Genomic DNA, 24,846 nt, shown 5'->3' on the forward strand with positions numbered 1-24,846 from the left:
ATTATATTAACACCTAAAGCACACAGATACTAGGTTCGTTAGAACCCTACATTTAAATGTAATTGAAAAAAGTAAAGCAGAAGATTGATAAGGAAAAAAAATAACGACAGTAAACAGATAAACACGACTGTATAAGTATATACTGTAATGAGATTAGTTTCGTTTAATAGGTACATATTTAAACTAAGCTAAATTTGAAAAACAAGTTACAAAAATTACATTTACTTTTAGTATTCCTTAGGCTATTTATTTTTTTTTTTACCTGAAATATCTTCCTTTTTGTTTATTCGGTGTGATATTTTTTTTAAATCCCCTTAATGGCAGCTGTGCGTGCGCGTTCTCGTCATGCGTGTCAACGTCATTCGTGACGTCAACGTCCTTCCGATCCGACGAAATCCCAGCTAGCGGCGCGCGCTCCCCACTCGGCGGTGAATGGGGGCAGTCCAACACTTGGCCAAATTAGTCCGCTAGCACCTCCCTTGTGTCTTCGCTCCACACGCCGGTAGTTCACTCCCCGCCACCGGGCAGCAGCTACCTCGGAAGCTCGCCCCCACCTCGAAGAACAAAAGTCCAGCGTCGAGTTTGGGCCAGCGTGTCGCCGCCAGTCTTCCCAGCCGAGCGAAGCGAAGCGACGGGCGGAGCTGCGAGTGCGAGCGTGTCTAGGAATGAGCAATGATGGCCGGCTGTGCAGCAGAGGAGAAAACCTTCCGACGGTTCCTGGAGCTCTTTCTCCGGGAAATGAGCCCTCCTCTGCAGGACAGCGACCCGCTGCCCTCGCGACCCCTGACCGACTTGGTGTGCGAGGACGAGGTGGAGGGGGAATGCCTCGACTTGTGTCTGCAGCACCTCTACAAATAGTTAAGTGGACACTTTTCTGCTTTCTAGACGTGCATGTTGCTCGCTGAAGCCGTGAGAAAGGGGGCCCGACCCCGACTGGGTCTGGTTCACACGCCCGCCCGCCCGCACGCACGCTCGCTAACCTCTCAACCACGCTGGGTGTGTCCCCAAACTAAAACGAGTTGCATCATGTTTTTGTTTTTTTATATATACATTTGTTCTTGGCTGCTCACTTTATTCACAGCCGTGCTGCAGAGCCACTTGAGGAGGGTGGGGGGGAATCTAAAGGTGAACCCCCGATTTTGCGTAACACGTTGACGTCATCATTGCATAGGAGGGGGGAGGAAGACTATCATCATCTCGGAGGCTAAAAATAACCCCATCGTTTCTGTTATTTGCCTCCATTTGACAAATTCCAGACAGGAAAAATGCAACACAAGATGCATTCAAGGGGATGATGCACTTCTTACATAATGTAGTTAGAGTGCAGTTCGAACTGGATTAACTTACTGATGGTGTGTGTGTGAACATGGCAGAAATGGGGGAGAAAAAAAGTGAGAAAATGAGATGCTGGCCTGGTTTCGAATCCAAAATAGGTGCAGAAAGAAGTGTGCTGGCAAGGGCAGCACTCATCTAGGGCACCCGCGTCTGGAAAGGAGTGTGCCTTTTGTTTTTTTAAACACCTCGTGGGCGTGCGGGGGTGTTCTGATGTACTCCAGTGGTGGTGCAGAGCAGGTGTGTCAGGGGTTAATAAAGAAACCCGTGGGGGGGGGGGTGTTTTGCAACATGCACATCCACCATCCATTGATTTTCTTTTGCAGTTGCCCTCATTAGAGTCACGCCAAAGATGGAGTATCTCAGCTGAGGTTTTGGTGTGAGAAGCGGGATCATGCCGGACTGGTCGCTAAACACTCGCGTGACATACGTATGGACAGACGAGCATCCACACTCGCATTCACTCTAATGGGCAGTTTAAAGTCACTAAAACCAAGTGAAGGTGACTTAAACCTAACCCACCAATCGTGGGCAAACGAGCAAGGATGCTGTGAGAATAGTTGACAGTTTGGTGAGTCGAGGGAAGTAACACGGCAGTCAGTTGGACGGACGGATGTGTGAAATTGTCTGTGACATGATTTGGATTTTGACAGTCTCGGGTGTTTTTGAGAGTGTCGGAGCAAATTGGATGCATCCTGTTCGGGCTGTTTGAGTTCATTCAGATTGTTCCACTTTTAGCACAACATGAATAATGTCTATATGTGATGTGGCAACAAAATATAAACTTGAGTGTGCAAACTTAGTCGACCCCCATAACACTTGAATGCAACAGGATTCATTGATTGTGTGAAATGGATTCATTTGTCGTGGTTTGAAGCAAGATGAAAAAATAAAGGCCTCCCTCAAAAGCAAGATGAAAAAATAAAGGCCTCCCTCAAATAACCTTTTTTTCCCCACCAGAAAAAGCATGCTTTCATACAAAGATTTCCCCAAATATTTGCCATTCCTTGACAGATGCCATTCCTCAGTTATTCCCCGTCTTTCGCTTGAAAAAAATAAATGCCTCCCTCAAATAACCTAGCCGACTTTTTTCCCACCTGAAGAAAACAAGCGTGTACACAATGATACCACATTTCTTGAAATATCGGCCTTCCCCTTGATAGACTCAATTAGTCCTTGTTGTCCGCACAAGAAAAAAACACGCCTGCACATAAAAGATGCCACATCCCCTCAAATACTTGCCACTAGCCTGTGCCTCAATTAGTCACTATTGCACTTAAGAAAAATAAATGCCTTCCTTAAATAATCTCGCCTTCTTTTTACCACCATAAAAAAGCATGCCTAGACACAGATGGCGCATTTCCGCAAATAGTGGCCGTTTCCTTGATAGCCGCTGTGCCTTAATTAGTTCTTGTCTTGCACATAAGAAAATAAAAGCCTCTCTAGAGTAAGCCTTCGATTTCTCCATTTGAAAAAAATAGTCGTAAACGTCATCACCAGCAGTTCACAGATGCTATTATTCAAGTAAAGAGTCATCTGCGGATTTTCATTCCATCGCTAACCAAGACGACAGCAGCAGCTGAGTTGAGATTCCAGCCGGGAACCTCGTGAACGTGAGGCGGACATGCTAGCCACTAGCTCACCGCGTTCAAGCCGAGTTTCTATTTATCAGTTTCTATTTTGTAATCTGCCGCAACATCCTTTTTCCCGTCAATGTTAGCGTTTGGCTTCAACATTGTGTAGAAGAGGCACTAAAGGCAGGCAGGCAGGCAAGCCGTTTCCTTCCTGACCAGCGCCGCCGCGTTATTTTGTCGAAAGCCAAAGTGCGACCCCACCCTCTTCACTTCCTCCGCCACGGTGACGTCAGCCCGGATGAGGGGCACTTCCTGTTCCTGTTCCTGCTCCTGAGGTCATGCATCACATATAGTGTTCTTGATGTTGTTGGTTTTTTTTGTTTTGTTTTTTGAATCTGGTGTTGCATATTTGATTCAGTCCCCTTGCATTTATTTTTGAACTCGTCACAAAAAGCTGCAGATGAAGTACTTTTGAATGGCAAAATTCAAAAGTTTTTTTTTTTTTCCAGGGACATCCATGGCTTGCTGTGACCTTTCCGGTCTCTCTGTATAAACTATTAGCCAGCGCCATCAGAATTTCGTCCTGTTTTGCTGCCGCTTCTCTTTCCAACGCCCACTCGCACTTTCGAGTCAATTCGAGCAGGGGGAGGCGAGGGGTGGAGAGAAGAGAAGTGGCAGTAAAACAGGCCAAAATACCGATGTCAGTTTTTGTTATCAGCAGGGTGCAGCAGAGAAAGAGAAAGAGACTGAAAGAGTCACAGAAAGGTTCATCTGTTGTGGATTTTGCCATTCAGCTCCTTGTTAGAAAACCGCAAAGCTGTGCAAGAAGTCTTAAAACATCAAACATGCATTTACGGAAGGTTAATTGAAGTTCACCTGTGAAGGTTGTTGCGCATTTTAGCTTCATCCTGAAATGTCAGCCGAAAGCCCAACATCTCGACCCCCTTGTGTGGAGCGAATATTCTTTTTCCCGGTCTTGTCCCGTTCTTTGGTTTGGGCAAACAAATGTTTGTCTTTTGGCCCACGTTGAGCGGGGGAAACCCGCATGCCAGCCATGCTCCTAAAAGCACTTCTGGCTCAAGTTGCTTCGGCCCGCGCTGGACTCGGCCCAGTCTGGCTTTTGGAAATGGCTTCCCACCAAATTCCACCGCTTTGCCGTCTAAGCTCGATATGGGGGAAACATCACTCACTCTTTCTTTTTTTTTTTTTTCGCTTTTTGGCTGAGGTTACACATTTTTCACCGTCTGGTGTCTGTGAAGCGGTTTCCAAGCAGTCCAGGCAGGATTCGATAGAAATCAAACCTGCAATCTGATTATCAAAGTAAAGCAATTCGTTGTGTTTGCAAAAATGGTGCCCGGGGGCGTTTACCCACTCAACTGCAGATGGAGGAGGCCAAAATCGTAACTCAACAAAAAAGAAAAAAAGATATGATCCCCAAACAGTTTATTGTCCTTATCGTAATGTTATGCCAAGGGATTTCTGTCGTCCTCTGCGAAAGAAGATTTCGAATCGAAATAAGACTTTTACAAACATCTGCTTTTGTTTTAGAAAACTATCATCAGCATTTTTGCAGATGTTTCGGACCAAACAAGTGAGTCATTTATTTGTACTTCAGTTATAAAGGATGTCCAGTTTTTGTTTGAATGCATTGAAATTTGAAAAAGACTTTTTATATCCAAGTCATCGGTTCATTGAAGAAATAATTGTTGGATTAATCGATTAATAAAATAGTCATTTGTTGCAGCCCAAATTTGTGGTATTAGGGAGCTGAGAAAAGATTTATGCGGTTGTTGAATTCCACACATCCACACTTAATGGGTGGGCAGGCTGTCCCCGGGCCTCGTCGTTTGCAGTCCAAATCGGTGAAAAGTGCAAAACGCAAAAGTCCGCCCAAACACAATCGTGCAAGCGCCTCGGCCAGCTGACATGTCAGCGTTGAGCAGCGTGCTGGAAGCAGGCCGCCAAACAACACGCATGCCAATATGTCCGCTTTGACTCAACCTTGCATCGCGGACAATAGTTGCCATGGCAACAGCCCGGCCGCCCTCGCGGGAATAGCAATTATAGGTCAGCTGAGCACCTCGCAAATGTGCTTGGATGTCAACTTTGTTGTGAGTCGTGAGTTGGACATTTTGTGCTTCTGCTTTTTATTTTGGCTTGTCTGGTTTCTGCTTTTTTTTTTTTTTTTTTTCTAATTCTAACTTCTCCTTAACCAGCAACAAAATCCAATGAAATGGCTTTTAGAGATACACTGATACTACTTTTCAGTTCCCGTACTAAAATTTTGAGTACTCACCATTAGCGAACACGGATCTGTGATAATAAAAAAACAATTGCGATGAGAATGTTTACTTTTAATTAAATATTGTCCAAGAGCACAAAGCTTTCTTGAAGATGGCAAAGCAAGTTTTCAGAATAACACTTTATATCTTTGCCTTTTTAACATCCAGCTGCATTATTTATTCTCAGTATATCCTCACTTATGCAATCATTTTTGGAGGTTAAAATGTTTTTTTTTTCCCGCTGCCAAGTTGTGGTTGCCCTGCCAGAATTGGCAGCGGCCCTCATTTAAAACGGTAATCAACAAATTTGCTAATTCTATCTGTAGACTTACCTGTAGAGGAAATAGTGAAGCGTGTAGACTCTCTGGCCAAAATACAATACAATACAATTTTATTACATGAATGTCTGCATCCTCTTTTTAACTGCCCATGAAAATTGACCCCGAACGAATTAACCCGAAATGTTCCCTCCCTTTTTGAGTCCACTCGCCATCTTGTCAGCCATTTCCCTTCGCCGTGCGCTTCATTGTCTTTCCCTCGTGACTCGCGTGGCTTCTTCAGCCTCATGCGTGAAAACGTTTTTGGCACGACCATCTGCAGCTGCCCGAGCAGACTTGACGGCCCGCGTTCGGCCTACGTGGACGTCTAACGGCTAGCGCCGCGAGTCGGAGGCAGCAGGTCTGCTGATTCATCCAACGTGTCATTAGTTTGTCTCTGGGCTGAAAAGCTAATAATAGAGTTCTGCGAGAGGAGCGTTCAACGGTTCAATGGATGCGGAGGCCGGCTGATGGGTTTGGGCGGTTGTTCATATATGCGCCTTGAAAGAAGGCCAGTTAGCCTCTACCGTCAAGCCCTGTTTCTGGCAGGGGCTAAGTTCCAGAAAATTAGTCCCCTTGCATTGTTATCGAACTAGCGTTGGTTTGTTTATACTTATACTACACTTTTTGAATGAACGTCAGAGTGCAAACGAGCTGATGTTAGCCAAGCTAGTTAGCCAGCGTAGCTAGCAAGTCTGTCATCAATTGTAGACACGCTAACGCTCATAATTGGTTGCAGACGTTCATTTGAAGACAGCATAATATTAATATAATAAGATTACTTTGAATTTGTCCAGTGATAGGTGAACTATTTCCTTCACTCCACTTTGTAAGCGCGTTATGCATATTGTTCCCCTAACAGGCAGCCTTAACAGAAAAATTCCCAAAGGAAAAAGTCACATGTGCGCATTGTTTCAATATTGGACTGTTCTTGAAGTGTTAAATAAATGTCGGAAAGGCGCGTCGATGACTGTGACTCCTTTCCCACAAGCGAGGGCATTGCGGTAAGTATACTATAAAAAAAACACCCCCTTAAAAAAAATCTCTTTAAGACGATGGTTTCAAGCTGTGAGTGCCATCTCAAGCACTCTCCTCGCCCTAAAGCGCTTTCTTTTCTTTGTTTTTTTTTTCATTTTCTTTTTGGCTGCGGATACCTTGTGAATAAAACTCTGGTTTGTATCCAAACACTGCGTTACGACAGCAAGAAATTGTGCAGGAGACTGCGTGGTTTATTGAGCGTGACTTTTGTGACTGTTGCGTAAGACGTAGTAGTAAGTCGGAGAGAAACCATGAAAACATTGAAGAGGAGGAAGTTACCGAAGTTCGACAATAATTATAATTGAAAAAAATGTCGACACTGCATTCATTTAAGCAGTTTCCCGAAGCTCATATTTTGTATTGGAAAAGTCTCACTCATAGCACCAAATGAAAATATTGCAAAAAGTATTTACTGCAAAAAAAAAGATCTCGTCTCAGTTGAACTGAGTGTGAAACTGTGAGCTAAATTGAAACTGATGAAGATGCAGGTTAACTGTACAGTGGGGCCTCAGTTTTCGTATGCCCTCATTTTCACGCGATTCTGTTTTTGATGATGTTGACGTTGCCCCAACTTCAACGTCAGCGTGTTGCCGTTCAGACCCGGAGGTCATCAAAAGTCCCCAACAAAGGTCAAAGAGATGCTAAATGGTGCTTTATTGAAGTCATTTTTAGAAAGGAAACTTGTTTTTTTTTTTTAATGTAAAGTTATAGTTACTTTCTCTATGTAGTGGGTGTTCGGATCGGATTCATTGGATTTTCATTATTTCCTTTGAGAAATATTGCTGTGCATTTGTAAGATTCAGTTTTAGTCCGATTTTCTAAAATCGAGATTCAACTGTACTTGTGAAATGTCATCCGACTTTTTGTGAAACACGCAACTAACGAGCCAAAATGTCCTCACTGCTATCTGGGGAGAAAAAAAAAAAAGTACCGCAAAAGATACACAAGTGAAAGATAATAGAGAGGCTCTCCTCTCTTGTGTGTCTCCCGCAGCTGTTAAGACGCAGCGGGTTGATCCGGCTTCCTCCAGTGTTCCCTTGCGCCGCACACGCGCACACACACACGCTATTTAAGGATACAGCGAGTGTGAAAAGTGCTACTGAATGGCGACACTTCTGCCGTGGCGTCATGACAACCGTCTCTCCACAGCGCTGCCAAATAGGTGGCACCGTACTTAACCCGCCGTGTGCGCTTCGCGCCACGAGATTGAGAAAACATCAGCCCGACAAGGCGGCTCATATTGTTTCGAGCTTCATTTCTTGTTGCGCTGTAGCCACATAGATGCTATCCGTTAGCCCGTCTATGTGATAGCATGATGCTAGCAGACTGAAATGTGCAATTGCCTTTGTTTGATGTTTCGTTTGACAGCCGGCTGCAACAAGCTTCTTTTTGACAAATTGTGGCAAAAATAGTTACAAAAATGTGCCAAAGCGGCGCTTGTGGTGAAGTGATTTGAGCTGTCGTATGCCAAATTTGTCGAATTTGCTGGTGCAGTATTCATGCGGCCGAATGAAACTTTCGGTCATTCACGTTGTGCATGTTTGTAACCGAATGCCAGTGACAGATGGGGAGGCCGCCGACCCGCACCAAAAGGTCCCCGACGCAGTGGGACATTGTGTCTCGTTGTAAGCACCTTTTTAAGCCCTGAGCTTTTTTCGTTTGCGCAGCCGCCCATTAGCATCCAGCTAGTCGGATGAGATACTTGGCGGACCTTAGGCCGGGGATGCGCATCGCCGCGGCAACCCTCCGGAATCGAGCGGGACTTGAACGGCAAAGATGATTTTTGACGACAAACCAGAGCACCCCACGTGTATGGCAATCAAGTGGCCTCCTTTCAAGATGAACTAGTTTCACACTAGAGCGGCCCCACAGGGCCTTAAAATAAAATCCCGCTTTTAGTTTTTCACAAAAAAATGTTTTTTTTTGGGGGGGGCTCCACTTCACTTTGAGAAAAAAACACATGACAAAGACATAATTCGAAACTGGTTCTGATTTAGTTTGTTTTTCCCTTGTGGCATTTGCTTTGTTTCTTCTTCTTGCATCAGTTTCGACAGAAATAGCATTTTGTCTATGTTCAAGTGAATTGAGGAGTTTCATTTAGACATATGTAGTGCTATGCGACCATCTTGGGGCACATATTTTAAATAAACTTTGCTCACCCATCCTGAAAACGCTCTTAAAAAAAAAAAAAAAAAAAAGACTTCCAGTGTACGTTTGAAAGTCTTTCCCGAGTCTGTGCATGAACCAGCAGTGATTTTAGTTACTTAGGATGTGAGGACTTTGCGAAAGTCTTTTTATTTTTTTCCTTTTTTATTTTCACACGCCACCATCTGTCTGTCTGCTGGCTTTTCACTGTTTAATCAGAGCGCTAAGAGGCCGGGAGATTTGATCCCCGCGAGACTCCCGGGCTTCTGTGGGCCTTTCTGGAGCAACTTTTTTTTTTTTGGGGGGGGGAGAGAGAAGAAACTGAAGGCAAGTCCTTCCTTTTCCCGCAGAGGATTTCAGGCACCGTCTATCGGAAGGATGGCTGACAGCCAATGGAAATGATCCTTCCTCCTAGCGCGTGGCCACAGTTAAAGTGGGTTACCCTGCTTGATACCGCGGGCTATTTTCTGGGCTACTCCACTTTTTGCACGCGGCTTGAAAGCAGTTGAGCCACTTGAACCCGTGTGGACTCTGCGGGAGTCATCACTCAACCATTGCGGCCCCCGAGCTCTCCAAATGGCCTGCAAAGGCGCAGCATACGAGCGTAGAACACGACCGTTCCCAATGTGTTGTCCGCGCTTGTTCTTCTTCTGTGGTGTCTGCTGGCAGAGTCAACTCCAACGTTCCAATCATCAGTATACTTCTGCATCATTTTTGATGAACACGTTAAAATTGGCATTTATTGCGTCTTTATTTTTTGAGGTGGTACTCGGCGTCCCAAATTGAAGGACCGGAAGCGGCGACGCGCTTTTGGAAGTCGGACGTCTGTTGTTGTATTAGGGAGGTTATTTCCGTCCTCCGGGCCACTTCTTTGCCTCTCCTGGCTGCCGTGGCGCCGGTGGCGGGCTATCCCAGGCCATCCTTTTGAAATTTGTGGAAGGAGTAATCCCTTAATCAGAGCGTCTCGTTGGGATTACCACGAGGGCGGCCTGAGTTCCTGCTACTCCGTCGCTGGGAATTTGGTGTCATGATAAGAACAGTGCACTGCTTTTCCCAAAACAGTTACGTGAATATAGCATATGCCTCAAATCATTTGCTATCCTTCGGGACGGAGATTTAAAACGTTCCATGGCTGTCGCTAGTGAAAGTGAGTACATTGGTGCCTTAAGGCGTATAATTCATTCCACGAACATGCTTGTAATTGAAATTGAACTGAACGAAAATGCCATTAAAACGATGCAAATGAATGCATTTGTGATGAATAAACCTCCAATGTGAGGAGATGACATGAATGGACATCAACAAGGAGAAACCGAACCAAAGCTCGAATGTTAAGTCGCAAACTCAAGATGTCGGCCATGATGTGACGCCGTGATCCTTTCTACTGCTCGTCTTGGACTCTTGAGTCACTTTCGAGGAATTTACGATGGTCCTGTCCGGACTTGTGGAAGGAAGGCGGAGGAGAAAAACACATGAATGCGCTGACGGAAACTTGCAAGCAAGCAAGCGTTTGCGTTGAAAACTCAAACCGCTGTTGGCTGTTACTTACACACAAAACTATTAAGTTGATCCAACGTAAAACCTCATTTTCTTGAGTTTGCGCGCTTTGTGACGTCTGTCTAGCTAGCTAGCTAGCTGGTATCCACCCACCCATCTATATTTGATTGATTTGACAATTCTGTTTATCTACCAAAACGGTTGACATAATATTAATGAACCTCAATGTTGGATTGTTGGAGTGATAAGTCGAATGGAGACTGAGTGGTCTTTTCCAGCTGTGCCTCACATGGCGTTTCTAAAGGCGGCGCCTTCATTAATTCCAACTCTGGAGAGTAGGCCCCATTTTTGGCAACACGGTGACCTTCATTTACAAAAAAAAAAAAAAAGTGTGCAGTGTCCTCCTTTTCTCTGAGCTGCCGGGACGGCGCATGCTTAAGCGCCAGCTCGCCGCCCGCGCTCACGACGGTCGTAATTCAGATGATGAGTCATGCTTGACGTTGCTGGCAGGTGACCGCATGAATGCAAAGCAGCCTCGGCGTGTCTTCCACACAAATCCGCAATCCTCCGGTCTTGCCCTTGAAGCGACTCAACAGTGGTTGGGGGGGGGAAGTGAAAAAGACTCACTTCCACTAACAACCCAGGCTAAACCTAGCTCCTTGCCGACATACAGTCGAGATGCATTTCGGCAGGATAGGTGACTAGGCACGTTTTTGAGCGACTAGTTGGGAGTAGGTTCTGCAGGGGGAAAAAAAAATGTGGACAGTGAGCCATGAATATGTCAGGCTCGGTGATGAAGCGCTGCCTCCACGAGTGAAAATACAATCCGCGCTTTACTGCTGTTTTCCACGCGCTGTAAGCTCCTAGCGCCTGTTTTTACACACTCTGTACTTGTGTGGAAGCGCAGATTGCATATGTTTCAAATAAGTGTGACTGTGAAATGTGCTTGAACAAGTCCAAATGTATTTAAAGCGCCTCTAACAATACCTATTTTAAGGACTTGGCCCAATAATAACATTGAAAACAAAATAGTTTTCCTCTTACTCGACTCAAGTGAAGTCTGCTGTCAATGTCTGAAAAATGGACTCGGGTCTAGTGACCAAGTCGTCGTACTTTGCGTACCGTAGTTCCATGCCACTACGGCGCTGAGCATATTTGCGGCGCTTGTGGCCGCAAAGCAGCAAAGAAAAGGCCAAATGATACGGTGTGCGGAGGACTAAAAAGGCGGCATTTCAGCGGCAGGCAGGATGGGAGCTATTCTGAGCCCACTGCTCGACCCGAGTGCCGCCAGGATTACGTAACACGCTTCCACTTGCGTGGAGCAGGGGGCGCGCTAACTTTTTTCGCCTTTGCGGGGACACCCTTTTAAGATTATTCCACCGTGGACACACTGCATCATTTCGGCTTCGTGGGCTGACTTTGTGTATTATTTATTTTCTATTCTATTTTTATTCTTGACACAACACAATTTTGTTCCCCTCGTACAAAAAAAAAGGGATCCTTTCGCCGGTGGCGATGGCGCAGCGCATGCGTGCCTCTCGGCAGCCGCAAGGTGCTTGGAATGGCTGCGTTGGGGAGTGCGCTGGCTTACGTCACCAAATAGCACAAGGTAGCATCAATGATAAATGAGTCACTTTCAAAATATATATTTAAAACGAATGGTGAAAAGAACTTTGATTGAATCTAGAGCATTTAAGAAATATATCGTTTGAGGACGACTTGCTCAATGTTTAAAAATGTCAATATTCTAAATGAATCTGTAATATTCCAAATAAAAAAAATGTGAACTAGGAATAGGCATTTAACTCGATTTACATTTTTACTAAATACATTTTTACAAATTTGAAAATAGATCTATAAAGTAACATTTAACGTGGTGTCCTTCATTGACTCAGGGGAATATTGATATTTGTAACTTTTTATTTGTACATTTTATTTTTCCTTTTTATAAATGAAAAAAAAATTGAAAATCTAAACGTGTAAAATAAAAACATTACAAAAAAGATAGGTGTTTCATTTCCTTGATTGACTTGCAAAGACAAAAGATTTGACTAAATAATAAAAATGATATAAATATAACATTTTTTTAAAAAGTATTTTTGGTCAAATTATATACACATGGTAAAATCGATAAAAGTGTAATAATGCAGCTCTTGCATTGGTTCTGGTTGCGCGGGTGTACCTAATGTTGTGGTCGTCACTGTGAGAAGCCAAAGCATCACACGGCCTGTGTGCGTGTGTCCACAAATGAATTCATTTAGGTCCTCTAACAGCCGCCTTAAAGGAGCCGCTGTTGCAAAAGACGAACTGGCCCTCTGCAAATTATGTAATCCCGCCTCTTGAGAATAGCCTGTTCTCTCAACCCGGCGTCTGCTGCACACACACAAATCACAAACAGCTCTTTGTTTTTCTTTTCAAAAGTCGCCTTTTGATTGATTGGAGAGAGCGAGAGTGGGGGAAAGAAAGACGCCGTCACCTCCACTTCTTGGCGTCGGTACAAAGAAGAAAAATCACGCCGGTGTGGTGTTATGAGGACGGCCGACATGGTTGACTGTCTGTCAATTGGCTCTGTTGCCGTGGCAACAACCTTGATGCTCCGTTGCAGGGTAAAATCCAGCAAAAAGAAAAAAAAAAAAAAAAAACATGACCGCCGCATGCATGAGTCATCAGCGAACACGTACTTGCAGCCTCCTGAATGCGGCGCAAAGCATCATGGGAGAGCTCTAAGTTTAATCAGTCAGGGAAAGACTAGGTTGGCAAAAAGCAGGCGTGGGAACATATGGATTGCGACATTTGATGCAGCCCTGCATGCGATTCTACTAAAAAAAAAAAAAAAAGACCTCAGAGGCGCTGTTATAAGATATTTAATCAAAACATATAATAATAAGCATATATTTTGACACATTTGGACTTGATCAAAACTAGAAATCATGTGCTAAACCTTGGTAAACATGCCAACGCTGCGAGGCTAGTTAAACCCGCGCTAGCCTAGAAAAACACAGGTTCTAACTTTGGTAGCCAGCACCACTAAACCATTCTCAAACTTGGCTATTCTCAGTCAACTTGGGATCATTTCTTCAGCCTCTGTAAACGCATGCTAAAATTGCAAGACTCATGGAAACTCATGTGCTAACTGCTAGCTGGGGTAAATGTATGTGCTAACTTTGCTAACCTCAGTAATTTCATATGCTACCTTCTCAAGTCTTTGTAAACTCAGTCTAAATTCTCTAACCTGGATAAACTTCGGCTGAATTTGATAACCTCCGTAAAGTCGTGCGTTGTCTTGTGCTAGGCTGGCTAAACTCAAAGACTGACTGCCAATCTCAGCAAATGTGTGCTCTCCGCGCGTTTCTACAAACACATGATACCTTACAGGAACTGTATTAAAACATTTAGTCCCTGTAAAGTGAAAATAAAAAATCTTGGAGGGAGGATTTGTCTTATAACAAGCCTGCCAAATTTGAATGAATAAAAACCCAATGTATTTGTGCATTGTGAAAATATATTTGCTTAAAGCCTCCGAAGGCTGCAATATACGTTGTATGTCAATGTATTTGTTAGTGTGCTCTCTTTGCTAGCCAGCGTTAACTCACGTGCTAACTGCCCTAGCATCCCAAAATCCCATGCACTAGCCTCACTAAATTATTGCTAACTTGGTAAACCTGGGTAAACTATGTGCTAACTTCACAAGCGTGCGTTTCAAACCTCACTCGCTGTACTTCATTTCGCCTCCGTTGCTTCAAGACGCACAATCAGTGTTATGGTGGTAATGATTGGTGGTGCGGTGACAGCGCTCGTGTCCATCTGCCATCTTGGTGACGCTTTTGTGCCTTGCTAATGAGATGCAAACAGCCCCCACTGCGTCACTGCAATATTGAATCCAATGTTTGCCTTTCATGTCAGCTCTCATATTTACTGTTTTCCATCCTATTAGCTAAGGCTATATTTTCCTGCGTTTCTTCCTACGTAGTGATGTGCGTCTGATTTTCGGTGTGCGCGCGAGGCTCGTGAGATTAAGCCGCTTCTTTTAATCCTCCTACGCGCCACATGACTTGACCGTGATGCACGAGCTGCGGCGAGCTCTCATTGGTGCGCCGGCTTCGTCTCCTCGGGGACCACCCGGGCCAATCGGAGCTCCTCGCCTCAGCATCAGCCCCCTCCGTCGAGTAGGGGGTTCTATGAATGGAAACAATGCTGGGAGAGACCCCCGCCATACTCTCATCTGGACTTTCCTGTGTCGTGACTTCCCTTAAAGAGGCTTGTTCGGTTTTGACTTCCACCAGTTGACCTTTTGGTGATTTTAGATAGGTTCCCTGCCCCCCACCCCCTTTGCGGTGGCTGACAACTCCACAATTCTCCCTTACTGTCCTCTGTTAGAACATGGCAGACTTGATTTTTTTCAATATTCACGTGATCTATAATGCAAAAGACGTATGATATGATATGATTACCTGCATGGTTGCATTCAAACCGACAGCCTCACACATTCCACACCATACATCCCCGACTAAACTCAGATGATGGTAACTGTGTGGTCTTGTGCCCTCGCCAAATCCACAGTAACTGCCCGTGCTCGCTGGCGGCGGCCTTGGCCAGGGCGACGTCGGACAGCATCCTACAGAGCGACCTCACCATCCACCACCTCATCAAGAGTGTGGAAGACGGAGTCGGACCCTTACCGCGTGAGTCAGACACAGTGTGATTCTTATGTAGCATGAATGGCTCTAGGATTGAGCTCTGAGGGACACCAGACCAGCATTTTGGGTGAGAAATTTGATTTTTGTTTTATGGCTTGCAGGCAAATATTTGCCTTCCAAGTTCTAATTTTAAAAGAACCACAAAAATCTATGTGAATGAATTTGTCCCAGTCTCAAACAAGTGCTCTTGAAAAAATGAAGTGGCATCTAAATAAGATCAACAAAACAAAAATAAAGTAAGAGTACTCAAACTTTGAAAGTCGCGCATAATGGTGAGGGAGCAAAATGGCAGAGTGATTGAAAGGTTGTAGTCTATAATAGATCAAATTCTCGACGCTCCTTTCCTGTTAGGCAGGACTTTGGCACCATCTTGTGGCATTGTAGGCAATTACAGGAAGCCTGCCAAGGAACTGTGTTGAAGTGAGGGAAGGAGCTTCATTCGGTCAAGCTTACTTATATAAAAGTAGCGCTTTGCTGCAACGCTGCGGCATGTTTTTGTTGTTCTTTTGCGGATTTTATTCAAGTGGCAAAGAAGTCAGAAGTGGACCTCTTTGGCTCTGCTTCTCCTCCCCCGTTGTCCATCTTCCCTCTTTGACTGTTTCACCTGCGGCGAGCATTAGTAGGTTGCCTCTGAGTCCTAATGGCCTCCGCCGCTCGCTCTCTCACTCTGGCTTAACGTCCAACTTGTCTAATCTGCCTCTCGGAAAAAGTAAAACGGCTCCCACTGGGCTTTTGACGTTCGCAAGTGTGTCGCTTACTTGCAGTGGAAACGGGGACTTTTCTCAATTGGCTACCAAGGTAAGTGTGACGCACACTTTTTTTCCAAGTCTGCTTTCGGATGTTTTCAATCATTTCGGAAGCAACTAACATCAAAACATGTAAAAAAAAATGCGATTATTTCCCAAGCAAATATTGTTTCCCGTGTACAGTAAATCGGGATTACACGCAAGACTCTTTCATCTAGTCAAGGCTGTTCGTCTTCATCCCTCCTGACCGCCGGAGGCGGCGCTTCAAGCGCTTGTCGTTTTCCTTCAAGGGGCCGTATTAGGCATTTTCATGCATTTGAAACGCTTTGTGGCTGTTTTAATACCATGACTGTGACACGCATTTGTTAAAATCCCCCAAGGATCAACAATTACGGCACATTTTTACTTTTGGATTTTTCTTGCCTCTCTTTTGTTTTGTCCCGCACAAACGGGCCGCACGAAGTGAAATTTTGGTTAGCAGGGCGACTACGAGGTGGGCGTAGCTACTTGTTGAGTCTGTGAATGTAAACAACCTGAACTGAACTGGTCTTAGCATCGTTGACTTCTTATTCATTATCGTAGGATTAGCTGCGAGAAATGCACCGCATTTTGTAGAAAATGTTCATTACCTTATTTACAAAGAAGTAATGGGGCCTAGAAATTAAAAAAGAAAACAACAAAACTCCAAGTCCAAATCCAAGAACTAGCCCCCGGCTCTGGAATTTGATTTGCCCAGGAATGGCTGTTACAGACCAAAATGGCCAACTTGCTGTTTCAGTTTCGGGTATGGTTTTTTTGCCGGGTTTTTTTTTGTGTGCGATTTGGTAAGATAGATGTGGAGCATATTTTGTATAATTTCCCAGAGGCACGACTGTGTGAGTTTTGGCGTGTCAGATTCGGAACCCCAAAAGGACACGTTTTCACCAGAATTCTTGTGATTACAAAATGTGGCAAATTTCCAGAATGGTCAAACAAACCATATTATTTCCACGAGCAAAAGTCTGATAGCTTCATGCTAACAAACATTGGGAAGCGCCATAGGCAGGCTGATGGAAACGAGCACAGTTCTGACACTGTGAAACCCCAAAGAAAAGACATTGCTTCAAAGGACCGCAATTCTAGAAGGCTTTTTCTTCAAGGAACCTTTCAAGGTGTTTGCCGTTTTTGTGACGTGTTCGTTCATTGGCCCCGTTTGACTGCGTTGCAGAAATCGAGGCGGTCAAGTTGGCGCGGCTCATCTTCAAGCGCCTCTTTGAGACGTGCGGCGCGTGGACCAAGGAGCTGCCTTACCGCCGCCGCCCGCAGCCCTACTACGAGACGTCCATTCACGCCATCAAGAACATGCGGCGCAAGATGGAGGACAGGCACATCATCATCCCCGACTTCAACACACTCTTCAACATTCAGGTAGTGCGGCGAGAGCTTTTTTTTTTCTTCTTCTTCCTTCTTTCTTTTTTCAATTTGGCGGCTTGCCTTAAAAGCTTTCTTTCCTTCAAGGTTGAATGTCTTGGAATTGGGAAGGTTTATCAAAGCGAGTGACTCATGTATGTTATGTAACCAATTTGGAAAGTAGTCATGCCGGCAGGGCACCTTTGAGTCTCCTCGGGGCAGGACCTCCATCAGATGCAGTTGATTTGTTGGAGCTTCGTATTTAAGATTCAAATTGGGTGGCAGTCGGACATCAACTTTAGGGCGTTGGTCTTTGAAGGACTCCTAGAATTGGCCCTAAAATATCTGCTGAAAACCAAAATGGCAGTCTCTCTTGACATGGGTTGTTGAGACTTTTTTGGAGGTGGTCTATTCCTGATCGACACGTCCACCAAGTTTCATGTTCCAAAGTCAATCTGGCTTCAGGGGCTGAAACCAGCACGACTCTAAAATGGCCACTTCCATCCAAAATGGCTGACTTCCTGTGTCTTTTCAGGCATTGCTTCATGAGACTTTTTTTTGTAGGTCTACTCATGATCGAGATGTCTCCTAAATTTCATGTTGCTCCGGGGTCTGAATTTTCCAAAATCGTAACGAGGTCCTTTTGTCTCTTTAGGATCAAGAAGAGCAGGCATTCTTCGCCGTGTTTGACGGACACGGTGGCGTGGACGCCGCCATTTACGCCGCCAACCATCTCCACGTCAACTTGGCTCGCCAGGACTCTTTAAGCCAAGACCCCGGCGAGGCTCTCCGCCGCGCCTTCAAAATCACCGACGAGCACTTTGTCAAGAAAGCCTCGCGGGAGGTAACTGTCCGCGGCCACTTTTTTTTTTTTTTTTTTTTTCTTTGTCTCTTCCTTTGAAAAGCAGCGAGTGAGCTTGAACTGGTGTGCTTCCGCGGGCAGAACCTGCGCTGCGGCACGACGGGCGTGGTGACGTTCCTCCGCGGTCGGACGTTGCACGTGGCCTGGCTGGGAGACTCCCAAGTTATTCTGGTCCGCCGGGGAGAAGTGGTGGAGTTGATGAAACCGCACAAACCGGACAGAGAGGTAACGGAAAGGACTCCGTCCTTTCGGGGGTCCTCGCGTCGTTCTTTTGGCCATGGCGACCGGGTTGCCCCAAATTGCAGTTTACGAATAACACCGGAGCAGTCTGGTTAGGGATGAATGATTTTGATAATGTGATTTTTCTTTTTTTTTCCTCCCGCAATATCACAATTGCTTTTTTTTCAAGGTCCACTTCCCATGAAATTCAAAAGCTCAACTGGACTGCATTTTTAAAGCACTTTCCAAACATTTGACTTTGTGCAAATGTCTGCAGGATGAGAAGCAAAGGATTGAAGCTCTGGGAGGCTGCGTGATCTGGTTCGGGACGTGGAGGGTGAACGGCAGTCTGTCGGTGTCCAGAGCCATCGGTAATCTGTCCGTCCGGCGCCGGGAGTCGGATGAAATTCGAAAGGCTCATGAGCTCGGGCTTTCCTTTGCCAGGCGACTCGGAGCACAAGCCCTACATCTGCGGGGACGCCGACCACGCCGCTTTCCCGCTGGACGGCTCGGAGGACTACCTGCTCCTGGCCTGCGACGGCTTCTGGGACACGGTGAATCCGGACGAGGCGGTGCGCGTGGTGAGCGACCACCTCCAGGAGAACGCCGGCGACACCGCCATGGTGGCGCACAAGCTGGTGGCCTCGGCCCGCGACGCCGGCTCCAGCGACAACATCACCGTCATCGCCGTCTTCCTCCGGGACCCGCGCACCCCGCCGGCGCCCGCCAGCACCGAGGAGGACGAGGACGAGGGCGCCGCCGAGGCCGAAGAGGAGCCCGTGGCCGAGGCGGAGGAGGAACCTGAAGAGGAGGAGGAGGAGGAAGAGGAGGAGGCGGCGGCCAGGGCGGAGCGATGCGGCGAGGGGGGCAGCGCGGCGGACAACGGGGGGAAAAGCCGCGGCGGGTGGCCCCTGCAGCAGTGCTCGGCCCCCGCCGACCTCGGCTACGAAGACCGGACGGACTCCTTCACGGACCGAACGAGCCTCAGCCTCGTGGGGCCGGCGCTGGGGGGCGGCGGCGGCGGCGGCGGCGGCGGCGGCGGCGGCGGCGGCGGCGGCGGCGGCGGCGGCGGCGGCGGCATCCCTTCCCTCCGGCGCTGGCACTTCCTAGAGAAGCGCCCGCTGAGGCGCAGGTCCCGCCTCACTTCGACGGACCCGCTGGGGCCCCGGACCGCCTCGCCGTTCGGCCGGGTCCCCGGGCCGAGCCGCGGGTTCGGCGAGCTCAGGTGGCGCCGTCGATTCGCCGAGCCGCTGAGCTCGCTGCCCCTCTGCGCCATCTGGAGGCCCGGCGCGGCCGTGCCCCGACTCCCCCGCGACGCCGCCATCTGAGGCGAGCCGGCGCCCAAACGCGGAACCGCCTCCCTCCCCGTTTATCCTTCTCCTACCCAACACGATTTTTTCCTGGTTTCTTTCCGGATAGTTTAGATAGTTGTGGCTCCTGCCTTCGTAAACGTGACGGTTGACTGCTCGTGTCTGTCCGAGTTAAGAACATAGTAAATGTCGGCCAGCTCACCAAACACAAGCTTTGCTCCAAAGTATACCGCATCTTTGTGACGCTACAAAGTCTTCACACTGATGCATTTGCTCACTAGATGGGGCCGCGTTTCTCGGTCGGCATGTTAACGATCAATCAATCTCTTTAGTGCGATGCCTTTTCATGCCGTTGTCATGATTGAGTGGAACAACGCTGCTCCGGAGGAGTTGGATGGCCGTCGAGTGGACGTAGCTCCCAAAGCTAACGTCCTGCTGTTGTTTAGTCAGCAACCTAAGTCCAGACAAAACCAACAGCGCCTCCGCCGGTTACAGCCAAGCGCTGCACTCCATACTGCCTCCGTAGCTTGAAGGCGCGTTCGGTCGATTCCGCGAGATTGACACAACTCACCATTAGCCCATTTAGTATATTCTTCGCCGATTAGTTGGCTAGCTGTTGCTACGGCTCGGCTGTACCTGCAAAAATTTGGAATGCGACTTTCCTTCTACCACAAGACCAGTTACGCTATCAAAAGCATGTCCAAATGGTCAACATTTTCACATTTCAAGCAAATGTTTTTTCGGATGTAGATGATTTTTTTTCGTTTGTTTGTTTGTTTGTTTTAAGGCGAGTCTCCGAAACCTCACCACCACGTTGTGCCCACACGTGTTGACGGAAAGTCCGGTTTTGCCTCGGTCATTTTTCTGACACTCCTTTTGGGCTCATCTCGATAATGTTTTTGCCATCATTCAATCAAAAGCATGTGCCAACATCTCCAAATTACAGTTTGGCCATTTTTATTTTCCAAAAACAGTTGTTGCATTTTTGGGTTGTGATTTGATCTGATTTGCCCACGCGTGATGATGAAAACCTCAAATTGTTCGCAATGTAGGGCTGCCTGTCTCTCTAGGGCACAGTGGCTCTCATTGTGTCCGTATTATTCGGATAAATTGAGTTTTTGTTTCTTTTTGGGTCATCAAATTTCACTGCCGTGCCCGATTCACACAGAATATGAAGACTTAAATCGGTTACGATTTAGCATGTTGCTCAGCGAAACTAGATTCAGGGGCAACATGCCGTTTTTTCGGATAAAAGTAAACACATTTGGCAGTGCTGGCACATGCTTTTCATTGGTCAGGAGGATGCTTCCTTTCAGGTTTTTTGACACCGATAGCACTGACCCCACCGTGTCGTTCCGCCGTCGACCCGGCCCGTTATCCGCCTGCGGCTTGTCTACAGATAAGAGCACTTAAACGGCGGATTACTGAAGATTAGTAGTTACTTACTTGATTAGATGCCATATCATGCTTTCCCCGATGTGGATTTAGCCCCTGCGTTAATGGATTTTTTTTTTTTAGAGAGGACAAAGGGTGATTTTGGTTTGTGTTCCCTTGACGTCGGCGGAACACTTTGAAAGCCACAGAACACGTGCCTTCTGTCAAAGCCTTCTTCCCGAAATCTAACTAATAGAGCACCGTTGAGTCCGGATCATCAGCGTACCGTGTTTTGTGCCACTTTTGCAAAGAGACGTTTTTAACTAATGACTGGAATCCAAATAGCCAGCTAACCAACTACTTAGCTATATATCAATTTGAATATTAGCAAAGTGGTCCAAGTTCATTTTTTTGAGTTTCGATAATGCCATGAAAAGTTGTCTTAAAGTAGCGTAACGACTGGAAACCTGCCAGTAAGCTAGCCAGCTTGCGAGAGGTATAGCAATTTAAAAATGAACAAAGCGGTCAGTTTTTTTTCTCCCCCGTATGTTCGCAAAAAAAGTTTTCTTATTAAAGTGGGATAAGATCTTGAGACGATCGCGATTCAAATGTCGGCAAAGTGGTCGGACATTAATAGTTTAAATTCCGATGATACCAGGAGAGGTTGTCTTGAACTAGCAGAACTGGAAAACAGCTAGCCAACTAGCTGGAGTTATAGCATTTTAAATGTCAACAAAGTGGTCCAAGTGTATTATTTTGGTTTCCAATGATACCAGAAAAAGTTGTCTTAGGTGTGCTTCATGACTGGCAACTGACAAGCCTTTTAGCAATTCAAATTTCAACATCAAGCGGTCCAAGCTTTTATCGCTGTCCAGTTTTGCAGTCTTCTTGCTGAGCTAAGCTTTTTGCTGACTTATACGCGTAATAAGGTATCCTTCAGCTCATCATTTAACATTGTTTGCACTTTTTTGTTGTTGTTGCTAATGATCCTAAGCTAGCTAGCGCAACAGGTTTTTTTGGTCTGTAAATAAAACTACGCTATGAATATTTCCTCTACGATGCTAATACAGAGCTAATGTCAATTTCCACGTGATCCATAGTTCCACTTTAATCCATCAATAAAATAACAAACCACATGTAATCCTCCTAATAGATGAATATGGTGACACTTTCTTCATATTACACGGCAACCTTATGCTAAATAACCGCAAATTGTTCTCATGTAATTCAACTGCATTACACCCTTAATTCCTATTACAACTGCATTTAATGAATGATGATGGATTTGATATTACTAGTAGTTTTTGTTTTTTTTCTTCCATAAAATTCCCATTTGTTTGATATCATACAAAGGCTAGGTACAGTTGCGGTTATGAATAATTACTTAGCTCTTGCGCGCTTGGATGAAATGATCCATAATTTAAGTTTCCACCTTTGGAGGAAGTATCAAAAGTTTGTCACGTGCAGTAAAGATGTAATTTTTCTGCGACGCGAGTTTCAATAAATGGCACTAACGCAGAATCGGGGGTATGAAGTCAAGCCGGCAAATTTTCCACCTTCCGAGGTAGTATCAGACTCCTTTTGCACTTGCCTTTCAAAGTTGTAATTTTCGGAACATTCGCCAGGTTGTTGTTCTGTGTAAACAGCACTGATGCAGACCGGGGCGGGTGACAAAGTCACTTTACAGTTTCTGAAGGTAATGTCAGAAGCCCCGTTACACTGCCCATAACAAGTCACTATTTTTTCCGCATCACTGTTCTGCATGAATGGCACCAACGCGGAAACGAGTACAAGACCACCTGGCGATTTTCCGTCTTCTACGGTAGTATCAGTATCTGCCTTATTCCGTGTTGATCTGGACTTTTTCCACACGTAACAAAGCCGTTTTTTCCGTGTCTCCAGAATGCGGGAGATGACGTTGACCCGACCTGGCAAATTTTGGTATCAAATTTGGAGCTTGCGCGAGGCTATTTCACGACGCCGCGACAGGAACGTGACACCCGGCTCTCACTTTTCCCACATTGTTGTCTTGAAAGCAATTTTCCCGACACGGGTTTATATGTCGCGCCCGTTGCAGATGTAATTATCTGATGGCTGTGTGCGCGCGCGCGCGCGCGATGGCTGCTTTGCTGGGTTCCGTGTAAAACGTTAATGCGGACAAATCGCGGGCCGTGTGTGAGGCTGAATGACAGTGTGAGCGCCACCTGTCGATCAAAGACTGTCACTGTTTAGTGCTGCTACATACAGTCCAAGTCACCACTAATAATCGCTCACTCATTGTGATCAATATATCCGTAGCTTTATTTTATCCGCCTTAAACCACATTTTGCCAATCATCTTATTAATAGAGTCCAATCACAAAAACCTGGGGTGATTGGGCTTTTCCACTTCTCTGCCTTTCTGTGACCCTTCCGGTCTCTGCTGACGACGCTATCAGCCCCTCACTTTTGGATTTTGGCCTGGCTTACTGCCACTTCTCTTCCATCTTACTCCCCTCCCCTGCTCGAAAGGACTTTTCCAGAGAAGCGGTAGGGAAACTCCAGGTGTCAGCGACTTCTAGTGCCATCTAGAGGTTGCGACAGCGATACAGAGAGACTGGAAGAGTCACAGAAAGGCCCAACACCTGAAAGTTTGTGAGGAGTAGGTAGGTTTTTATTTGGAGAGCACACAGCATCTTGCAATATTGACTCCTTTTGAATTCTATTAATCATCCATGAATCATCAGTCAAGAAAGTTTTGTATTGATTATGAAATGAATAACACTGCTTGAATAATGTCATTTTGTCTTTCTTGTGCTGTTAAAAAAAAGTTTACCACTTCATGATGATGAAAATGAGTCTAACTCAACGCACCTAAAATACCCTTCCAAGGATTTTGCCGTTGCTCCCGTTTTCCATGCAGTAAGGTGTTTTTTTTTTTTTGTTTTTTGTTTTTTAATACGCCAACAAAAAGGCTTTCACCTGTCAACTATGGCTTCGAAAAAGGGTTATAATGGTCAATTGGTGGGCACAATTTTGAATGTTTATTCCCCAAACCTTAAAAAAAACACAAAATGAAAAAGGAATTCTGCAACTGCTGCCAAAGAAAGTTTCGGAAAATGTCTACTGGCTAGGAAGTCGGCAGAAACTAATTTGTGACAAAAAAAACAGGCTTTTATGAAACGGGTTGCTTACTTAGAATTTAGGAAAGAAGTCATGCATCATTTTCAGACCTTTTCACCACAGCGCCATCTACTGCAGCTGTTGGGGCACTGTCCCAATAAGAGGATGAGTGCTCACTAATTTGATTGAACACGTCGAGAAACCAACCTTGTGCTGGTTCGTAGTCCATTTATATATTGTACCTTCGTTCTTGGACAATGGGAGCAAAGAATTTTCTTTCTTCTAAATTAGCGACTATAAACAAGAGTGGGCAAACTCAACTGTTGTTATTTTGTGGGAGTCAATTCAAGTTTTATGTCTGCAATACCATCTGGGAGATTTATTTGGCAAATATAATGTATGTCTTTGTTTTGGCAGAAATTGTGAAATGTTTTTGTTCCTCCGATTTTGGACTTAACCGAACCTCACTTTTTTGGATGTTTTTGCGAGGGTTGAAGCTTGTTTTCATGGCTTGCACTGATGAATTAGCACAAGTGCTGAGTGCAGCAATGGGCTGTCCCCTTCGTGTCAAAATTGGAAGTAACCCTTTATCAAAAAGCTCTGCCTTTGTCGCCGTTCATCCCCAAATGGAGTTAGCCCACTCGAGTTGTCAGTGGCTCATCATCAGTCGATCATATCGGTGGCCGTTCTGAAATGTGCATTGTGTGTGCGTAGACAGAAACACTTTTTTCTTCTTCTCTGTAAGCAATAATGCGTTGGGGACAAAAGACAAGTTGTCCAGGGGGATTTGTCTGCGGACAAAAAACGTGGAAGACAAACACCCCCGTGACCGCGTGCAGGTTACATTGAAAGCAAATACTCACAAGAAATAATCTGTTCGTGTATGATGTGTGTTCCTCTGTGTGTGTGTGTGTGTGTGCGTGTGTGTGTGTATATATATATATATATATATATATATATGTG

The 24,846-nt window shown here is 45.7% G+C and overlaps 1 protein-coding gene across 1 annotated transcript; it reads left to right on the forward strand.

Moving 5' to 3' along the window:
* Positions 1-341: 341 nt before the first annotated feature.
* On the forward strand, positions 342-23,998 carry LOC147133797 (protein phosphatase 1E-like). Its single transcript, XM_086012593.1, has 7 exons — positions 342-857; positions 14,746-14,867; positions 16,836-17,035; positions 17,673-17,861; positions 17,961-18,104; positions 18,376-18,469; positions 18,543-23,998. Exons 1-7 carry the CDS (start codon positions 673-675, stop codon positions 19,424-19,426), a joined length of 1,818 nt encoding a protein of 605 aa, XP_085868719.1. The 5' UTR covers positions 342-672; the 3' UTR covers positions 19,427-23,998.
* The last annotated feature ends 848 nt before the right edge of the window (positions 23,999-24,846 follow it).

This window comes from Filicampus tigris, chromosome 17 (assembly GCF_054856515.1).
Source record: "Filicampus tigris isolate MCC_2025a chromosome 17, RoL_Ftig_1.0, whole genome shotgun sequence".
Classification (NCBI taxonomy): Eukaryota; Metazoa; Chordata; class Actinopteri; order Syngnathiformes; family Syngnathidae; genus Filicampus; species Filicampus tigris.

Coding starts and splice junctions, on each gene's coding strand:
- LOC147133797 (XM_086012593.1), top strand. CDS start 673: ATGATGGCCGGCTGTGCAGCAGAGGAGAAAACCTTCCGACGGTTCCTG. Junction 858..14,745: donor CTGCAGCACCTCTACAAATA/GTTAAGTGGACA, acceptor CCAAATCCACAG/TAACTGCCCGTGCTCGCTGG. Junction 17,036..17,672: donor ACACACTCTTCAACATTCAG/GTAGTGCGGCGA, acceptor TTGTCTCTTTAG/GATCAAGAAGAGCAGGCATT.